Source organism: Macrobrachium nipponense, chromosome 16, assembly GCF_015104395.2.
Source record: "Macrobrachium nipponense isolate FS-2020 chromosome 16, ASM1510439v2, whole genome shotgun sequence".
Lineage (NCBI taxonomy): Eukaryota > Metazoa > Arthropoda > Malacostraca > Decapoda > Palaemonidae > Macrobrachium > Macrobrachium nipponense.
Genome location: NC_087209.1, coordinates 4,472,853 through 4,482,896, shown reverse-complemented (window position 1 = coordinate 4,482,896; position 10,044 = coordinate 4,472,853). Strand labels below are relative to the sequence as shown.

Sequence of the window (10,044 nt, the reverse complement as noted above, 5' to 3'; positions counted from 1 at the left end):
AATTTTCATGATGTTGGCAACCCCGTTATTAAGACATCAGAACTTCATAAATTAATATCAATAACTAGAAGCTTTGCTTAATAAAATATCCAGAATAGTACCATGACTTCGCGTAAAGTATCTAAATGAGGGGACAGATATCAAGATAGTGGACTAAGGACGGTTTCTGGGAGAAAACGGAAATAATTCACGAAGAGCCCGTTTCTTGAAACGATTTTTTTTCTTACCCTACATTCGTTCTCTTACGACTTGGCTGTCCAGCTTTTCTAACATCGGTCTAATGGTAGCTTTCACTAAGCTCTTATGGTTGTCTAGAAGTGCGATGAAATGGTTTGGTTGAACTTTCCGAGATCACAAAACTCCGCCAAGCGCGAGCAAACCACTTCCAACAAATTCTTACCACTTGAAACTGGGCAACGAGGCCAATCTTTGAAAAAATTTCTTCAAAATCCACAAATTAGCCCTTGTTTAATCCTGTTACCAAATCAACAATAAACAAACATAAGTGTGGTGTGGTAATAACAGGAATATATCCTACGACTAACTTGGCCTAAGTCTAGGACGACGTACCCTACCTGGGACGTCCCTGGTAATAAGTATCCGTGAGGAGCTATTACCCATAATAGCTGCCTCGTGCTCCATACCATAGACTCACTGAGAGAGAGAGAGAGAGTGTGACCTATACCCTCGAGGTCAGGAAACTTCGTGATCGTGATATCCACTGCGACCTCTGGAAACCTGAAAACGTCTGATACCTGTACCTATACGTCACGGACGGGTAATGGACCATTTCTAATATTACACGTTTTCGACCAACTAATAAACAATCCGAAAACAAAAACATCTCTCTGGGAGATGACGTCGACTCGTAGAGCGAGATATGAAATGCATCGTGTGATTTCCTTAGAGATTTACAAGACCCCTCTCTCTCTCTCTCTCTCTCTCTCTCTCTCTCTCTCTCTCTCTCTCTCTCTCTCTCTCTCTCTCGTTTCAACCACTCTTGCAAAGGCAATTCTTTCTTCCATAAGGTTAAATTCCTGTTTCTCTCAAAAGCTAATTACTCGAGACAGTCACGAATCCGACGTTTTCATAAAATGCTCGTGAGAATTCACGTATAAATGTTATGTCATTCTGCAAACAGAAGAAATGTTAACGGAACAAAGAACATGACGTTCTCCCAGGTTCGCTGGCAGAGGTAAAACTAACAATAACGAAATCTTAGTGGGTCTAAAAGACTTCTAACAGTAGTGACAGAAGTATAGGCCTAGTGTTGTGGAAAGGCAAAATGGCTTGGTCAGGGATATAATAATTTTCCAATGTATAACAGGAGGAAAACATTGTAAAAAATTTATATCATCATTATAATGTATAACTGGAGGAAAGCACTTTTAAAAAATAAGTATCTTCATTATTACAAGCCAAAAGCAATATTTTGTGATTATGTTGAGTCTATAGAGATAGTACTATTGTGGCAGTACGACTACCGTGGCATAGGTGGGGTTTTTGGAAACGTCCTCCTATCGAAGCCCTTTTGAAGATGCCGAAGATATGCTATATATTAAGTAGGTCAAAGGTCACCGAAGAATAAATATGATGATATAAGCACCGGTAATATAATCTATAATGATTGTGGAGTTATCACGATGATATTTTGTTTAAAAGTCCAAATTGAGATGGCAGATTGAGGGGTAGGTTTAAATTATAATGTATATATATATATATATATATATATATATATATATATATATATATATATATATATATATATATATATATATAATGATGATCTGTTGTTTAAAAGTCCACATTAAGATGGAAAGTTGAGGGGTAGGCTTACATTTTATATATATATATATATATATATATATATATATATATATATATATATATATATATATATGAAATAGAAGCTTTGATGGTCTGTTAACGTCTCAAGTTGAATTCCAAAGCTATTCAATCTTCGGACTTGACTTCCAACCTGGGGGAGTAAACAAGAGAAAAAAGTTGCTATAACAATGCGCATAATAATAATAATGATACAACAAAAATTACCGCGAAAAGTAATATAAAGACGTAACTCACTTTTCTAACGCTTACGCCAGTAAACAGCAACAAAGAAACAATAAAAATAGAGGAATGAAAAAAAAAAAAATTCTTTACTGCACGCCATAACATCGGGGTTAACGAGGAAATAGGCCTTGGTGTGCTTCGATCGCCTGGCTTCTTCTGGTCCAGTAGTCAAAACGTCTCTTTGGAGTTGTCTCTCACCAAGACACAATGGCCTCCCTCCTCCAGAGGGAAAACAATGATCAGTGTCTTTGGTTCGGCCCCTTTTGTTTCTGGTGGAAAAGTCGTGTGGCTGGCGATAATGGTCTATGAACGTCACCCCCTCCCCTCACCAACCCCTCCCGAATTCGAAAAGTGGTGGTCAGCGTTTTGTCTCCAGAAGTTAAGTCGTGCTCCCGAGAGTCAAGTCGTGCGTGATCGTGACGCCAGGTAGTCCGAGTGTTACGTTATGTAACGCTTTGGCTTCTGGCTTCGGCGTGTCACGTAATCTTTAACAATAATCGATAGTCAAAAAATGGATATGAGAGAGAGAGAGAGAGAGAGAGAGAGAGAGAGAGAGAGAGAGAGAGAGAGAGAGAGAATGCTTCGAAAGCTGCTTGATAGGAACCGGGAAATATAGGATGAGAGGTTACTACGTTTCATTTTAGTTAATAATGCCATGTTGAGAGAGAGAGAGAGAGAGAGAGAGAGAGAGAGAGAGAGAGAGAGAGAGAGAATGCTTCGAAAGCGGCTGATAGGAACTAGGATATATAGGGTGAGGAGGTACTTTTCATATTAGATAATGCAGTTGGATTTTTTCTTTACTAAGTAACCCCCCCCCCCACCCCCTTCAAGGCATGATTAACAATACCTGTCCGTTTGTTTTTATTTTCAAATTTTCATCCTTGGAAACGACTCACAGAAGCCGTAAATGGCACAAGAAAAATAAATTTCCTATATTAGGAAAACATTGTCGCTAGACTTATAATATGAGCCGTTTCCCCACTCCCACACGCTCTCTCGGTGTGTGGGAGTCTCATTGTCTTTTCTTTTTTTTTTTTTTTTTTACTGTGGATGCTAGAAAGTAATCCAAAGGAAATTAAGAAAAAAAGAAAGAAAACATCAGATGAAGAAAAGACGTGTCATTTTGTGGTAAAATAACCCTCAACCTCCGCATGATTAAGAATCTTATCTTGCAGACTTTCGGTTTCACTCGCCTCAATCGGCCGAGATAACCTTTTCGTCATGATTCTCACATCCCTCTCTTTCGGAGCGTCTATTAAGGGGCGCAGTAATGCGCTATAAAAATCCACCTGCGAGGGGGAATAAGGCACTTCCATCCTGACTTTAATAAGGTTTGAGAGCGTTATCGCGGTCTACCACGTTGGAAACAACCCGAATGGAAAGTAGTCTGCCACCCCAATATACTCCATTCAACCCCGTCTCCCCCATGCACTATCTGGAAAGCGAGTGCCAGGCCCTGATTTATGAATACCCAATTCCAGGAACGCTTAAAAACATTTTAAGCACTATTCATGAATGCAAAATAATACAATGCAATCTAGAAAACACTGATAGCTGCAAAAATCTTTCCCAGTGACCAGCAACCTCAAAAAAGCTCCGGAAACAGACCACCTGGCAACCTGCAAGAAGGGCGGGAGAAGCTTATAAAAGCGAGAGCTCCTCTGGCGAGTCGGGGAGTTTCACTTCGGTTTTCGTAGAGGAGGAAACTTGGGCATCCTGCATATCTTTTGTTTTTTTGTTCTTGTTTTGTTGTGTTGATAATTTTATTCTGAACATGGCTGAGAAGGGAGACGTGGTGGACACGGTGTCCCTTCCACCAACTTATGCACCGTCGGAGGCTTATACAGAATCACCACCACCGGTAAGTCTAGAAGTTTACTATACTCTTTTCTGAAAGGCAGAGAGAGCTCACCTCTCCCTCTCGTATCTGCTGAACTCAACGCATTCTATAATTGCCCGTTACGTGTTTTCAACATACATGCAACATTTACTAAAAGACAATACATACATTCAACGTCAACTCAGAAGACAATTACTACCAACTGAACAACATCACAATTTATTAACTGACCTTACTGCAGTAATTCCTTACGTCAAAAAAGACATTCAAACATTATAAATAGCATTACTTAACTATTCATTTCAATATTTTATAACCTAGTAATAAAATTTGCTATAATGACATGCAATATTAACTTTTTTTTTAAATCAACCTACAACTTTTTACCTTAACTTTTCAAATAATTTCTTTTACACCAAAGTACATTTTAATACAGAAAGATATTTAAAACTGTAAGGTTCAGTACACTTACCCTTCTAGTCTGTTCCTGTAACAAAGAAATAGTTTTTCTATTAAAATTAGTAACATTAAAGAAGAGAAACGTTAACCACTGATACACTATATATATAACACTTGTTAGTTATTCTTATATATATATATATATATATATATATATATATATATATAAACACTGTTAGTATCTATATATATATATAATATATATATATATATATATATATATATATATAGTATGTACATATATATATATATATATATATATATGATATATATATATATATATATATATATAGATATATATATATATATATATATATATGTATATATATAATATATATATATATATATATATATATATATAGATATATATATATATATATATATATATAAACAGTTGTTGGTTATTCTTACGATGCAATGAACAATATAACAATGCAAAAACCAAAAAAAAACATGGAAACAAATACATAACATAACATATATATGTCACAAACCTTACGCTTTACTAAAAGAAAACTTTCAAATATCACTCAAAGCTTTCACGCATTCGAACATTACAATTCTTTATAGTAAAAACCAACAAAACCACACACACAAAGATAAAAAGAAAACGAAGGCGATTATTCCCCAGCCATGTGAAAGTCGAAGTTTCGCGACGGCATCTTCAGGCGCTCGGACGAGAAAGTCGAAGAGCGATGACGGAGTCGAGGCGTCCCTGGGGGTCCGCTCCTGAGCCCCGTCAGTAATTCCAGTTCTGTCTCGTTCCCGGAGAGAGAGAAATACTCTCACGACAGCGTTTTCTCTTCTTATATATATATATATATATATATATATATATATATATATATATATAATACTATATAATATATATATATATATATATATACTGGGTCTATTGTCAAATAGAGAGATGTAGTTTTTTGTATATATAAAAGCATTTCTCGTGAATTACGAACTTTCACCAGAATTCTCTCTGTCTCTCACACACAAATGCTGAATTCCATAATCTCTGTCTCTCTCAAATGCTGAATCCCATAATCTCTCTCTCTCTCTCTCTCTCTCTCTATCTTTCTCTCATGGCAATGTTCACGAAATGCAAGATAACTATTCCACACACTCTCTCAACTTTCACAAAAGGAGCCAATACGGAACTCCAAAGATATATCAAATGCAGGACGGCTGTTCAGTCAAACTTTTCCCCAGTTAGTTGAATATATATATATAGAACATTTTAAAAGTATTATGTCCGTAATATACATATATCTATCACAAATATTATGTCCGTTAGATACGGATATTCATCACATCTATAATTTTATGGGAATTATAGGGAAAATACGCAATCCTCAAATCAAGTCCTACGACAATAATCATATATATACTGTATATATATATATATATATATATATATATATATATATATATATATATATTGTTATGTTTGGTCTGAGAATTTTCTATCGTTGATTGCGCGCAAAAAGACCTATGTACATCCGTCTTCTAATAATGCATTGAATATTTTGTATAATGTTTTATCTTATTAATAATGATATAAAAAAAAACTTCTTTAGCGCAAGAATGAACTCGGTTTGGGACCTACGTATCGAGAAAGCGAGCGAGTGACTCAGTCACCCAAGTAAAGCATAAGAAGTTTCCTTAAGATGACTGACACCGGATTGTGACTGCATGGATGCACACGCAAGCACATACAAACATACATACGCACAAACATATACATACATATATACTTACATGTGTGTATTTCAGCTTTATAACTATTTCTCAAAATATTGAGAAATATCAATAAAAAAACCAAACATTCAAACACTGCCCTCAAAAAAAAGAAGATAAAAATACTGCCTGTCAAATACCGTAAAACTTGCATAAGGAATTGACTAAGGCAACAATACATACAAACATACATACATACATATATATGCTCATATGCGCCTATTCCAACTTCATATCTATCTTTATAAATATTGAGAAATATCAATAAAGAAAACATATACCTTCAAACGGTGCTAAAAAAAAAAACTGCTTGTCAAAAACCGTAAAACTTGCATAAGGAATTGAGTAAGGAAAATTGCAAGCTTGTAGAAAAACACTAGTAAAACAAAAAAAAACACTCCTGACACAACACCGATTTCGGAAGACCATATATATAAGACTTACATAAGAGAAATGAGTGAAAAAAAAAAAAAAAGTGAGGCTACAAAGCGTCCAGTCACGCAACCCCACACCCAACACCTCCTTCTACAAAACGTCAAGAAAATGCGACGACTAATAACAGTAGGACGACTAAAACGAGCGACACATCTTGACGACTGTAATCGAGGGCACACGTGTGCTTGCGTGCGCATAATTGCGCGCGCGTGAGAGAGACAGAGAGAGAGAGACACCTTGGGAGCGAGCGCTTGAAGTGAACTCTTCTTCGATGATTGCCACAGGCGCTTTGTCTTATGGAAGAAATATTCTTTATATCTATTTATAAAAAAGATAAATTAATTTTAAAATCTGAAAAAATACACACACACACACAAATATATATATATATATATATATATATATATATATATATATATATATATATATATATATGTATATATATTTACACAAAATATTGACCTAAACGAATACTATTTTGATTTAAAAAATTATTAAAATCTACATTTTCATGAAAAACTTAAATTATTTATAAAATAGAAAAAAATTCTACGTATACTTATTAACTATAAACAATATTGACCTATAACGAATACGGTTATATAAAAAAATGCAAAAAATATATACATATATAAATATATAAAATTTCCCCCCCAAAATAACGAGAAATTATATGTAATCTCATCAGGGTTCAGCCGTCAAAAAAAAATTTACTTTCTCTCTCTCTCTCTCGTCTCTCTGACTCTCTCTCTCTCTTCTCTCAATCATTACCTTCGGCAGAACCTGACCGAGCACGTCACACCCGCCAAGCCACTTTTTCTCGTCGATAACACTCGGAAACGCAGCAGCAGCAGTGATTTCTGAAGACCTGTCATTCAGGTGTCGTGTTTTTATGACAAAGAAGTCTTTTCGGAGGCGCTCTCTCTCTCTCTCTCTCTCTCTCTCTCTCTCTCTCTCTCTCTCTCTCTCTGTTTTCACTAAGAATATTGAGTTGGTTTAATGTCATATATTATTATTGTTACCATTATTATTAATATTACCATTATCATTATTAATATAATAATAATTATTATTATCAATATTATTATTATTATTATTAGTAGTAGTAGTAGTAGCTGTAGTGAAGATTTCAACAAAAAATGTGATCCTAAAGGTACGCTATTATTATTATTATTATTATTATTATTATTATTATTATTATTATTATTATTATTATTATACTATTATTTGCACACGTTTTTCATTAGTTCTAATAAATCAAGCAAGCGAATGCCCAAACCTTGAATAATAATAATAATAATAATAATAATAATAATAATAATAATAATAATAATAATAATAGTAATAATAATAATAATAAAGTGTTTCATGCTCTAAACCAACCTTGGGAAAGCAAAAAAGAAAAAAAAACAAGAACAAAATACTTTCACGTCACACTTGACGAAAGCAGAAGAGATCGGAGATGTAGATGAATATCTTGATTATTCCGGTGAATAAATTAATGAAAACAAGCCAGGGAAACCTTGGGAGGGGGAAAGTGAAAACGTCCATTATTTTGGGAAGAGGAAACCAAAGTACACAATAGCTCATTGTATGTCGTCAAGGAAGACACAGATTTCTCTGGGAGAGAGAGAGAGAGAGAGAGAGAGGAAAGGTCTATCGGTTCCTAATCTGACTCTTTTTAAGATGGTAAAAATAAGTGACCGAGACAAGCACAAACAATCTCTCTCTCTCTCTCTCTCTGTCGAAACTTCGTTCGACCTCTCCTTACGGAAATGACCACATTTCCTCGTTGCGTTATTCGTCTTGTTTTTAAATCTCTCTCTCTCTCCTTCACATACGTCAATCAATCACCTCAGAATTTCAGCGGGTTTTATTATATAGCAACTGTTCAGTATTTAAAAAAAAGCATATTTCATCCTCTCGAATACAAGAGTAATTTAATGCACAAACACATACGTGTATGTGTATAATTACACATTTCACTCTCCCCCCAATGATAAAATGAGTCGTTCTAGATACAAACAGCTGCAGAGGGCTTATAACAAACAGCGACCCCGACCAGGGATTAAGCCGAGATTAAAAAAAGAAGAAGACAAATAAAATAAACCTCAGTGCCTTTCCCCTCCCAAAGGCTTTTTCAAAAAAAAAAAAAAAAAACACGGAGGACGTTCCCAAAGTTTCCCCTTTGAAGTCACATGTGAAAGGAGAGAGAGAGAGAGGCACTGTTTTTTGCGGGTCACTGGTCGTATATGTTTAGCAATTAACCACCTGGGAGGGAAAATCAAGACATATTTAAGAGAACTAAACCACTTGAGAATGAGTTCTGGCTGGCTCAGCATAATGACTTAGTATTATTTAGCTTTTTGCTTTACTGAAATTTTATTTTTTCTTTTTTATATATGGTGAGGTCACCGAGAGAGTCACAGATTCTTATTTTGTTGATAGTGTCAAGTAATCACAATATTTAATTGCACTGAAGTGTTTACAAAATATTTACAAACATTCGGTAAATGACACAATGACCACAAAACAAGAAGAAACCACAGAAAAAAGTCCCACCACTGTTTAATGTCGTAAAGCCATTCATAAGCTATTCCGGTAGAGCACTTTGGGTTTGGGTCGACAAAGAAAACAAAAACAAGAAAACACAGAGAAATGTAACGAGTTCCAACGCTATTTAGTGTCGTCAACTATTCATAAGATACCTTGTCAAACTATTTCTTTTATTTCGACAAAGAAAACGAAACAGGAAAACAAGAGAAAGCTAGCGAGGCCCATCACTTTATAATAATATATATATATATATATATTATAAGATAAATATATTATATATATATAATATATAATATATATATATATATATATATATATAATGTGTGTGTGTGTATCTTATCGCTATTATAAGATAAACAACGCCCCAGAAACACTGCAAATAGAAATAAACGATGATTATCAGAAGAGAGAGGTCTAACCAGAGATAGCCATCAAAACTAGGAAAGGCTAAATAAACCATTACAGGTGGAATTCCGTACAAGACCTTTTTCCTACCTGGGGGAATGAAAGGGTTTTGGAAGGAGAAAGACTCTCTCTCTCTCTCTCTGATGAATAGGAATCCAGCACATTAGAGAACGTGAGAGGAAATCATTCTTCACCTTCTTTTCCAAGAGATACGAGTAGAAAGTCTGACAAGAAGTTTCAGCAGCCATCCTCTATCATGAGAGAGAGAGAGAGAGAGAGAGAGAGAGAGAAGGTCGTCGTTCCTTCATCTGTGCCAAAGAACCGCCCTCGAGATGTGAAGAGCGCAAGATCCCCCTTTCACTTTCAACGTATATGGGGTCCTTCACTTCCTGTATCATCATCATCACCATCTTCTTTCTCCATCACACTCGCCTCTTCCTCATCATCCAGATCAACAACACCACCGCCGTCACCTTTACCGCAATCTGCTGGACTTCACAATCGAGCGTGACATCACTCGAAGTCACGTCTATGACTTCTTTTTAAAA

General features: G+C 35.2%; 1 protein-coding gene across 2 annotated transcripts in view; it reads left to right on the top strand.

Moving 5' to 3' along the window:
- The first annotated feature begins 3,725 nt into the window (after window positions 1-3,725).
- LOC135195535 (uncharacterized) overlaps window positions 3,726-10,044 on the top strand; it is a 50,857-nt gene continuing 44,538 nt past the window's right edge. The window contains exon 1 of one of the 2 annotated variants that reach the window (XM_064221786.1): window positions 3,726-3,931. In XM_064221786.1, the coding sequence (XP_064077856.1) occupies window positions 3,845-3,931 (87 nt within the window). In that variant the 5' untranslated portion in view covers window positions 3,726-3,844. The remainder of the gene's footprint in view (window positions 3,932-10,044) is intronic. The other variant, XM_064221787.1, reaches the window with a different exon arrangement.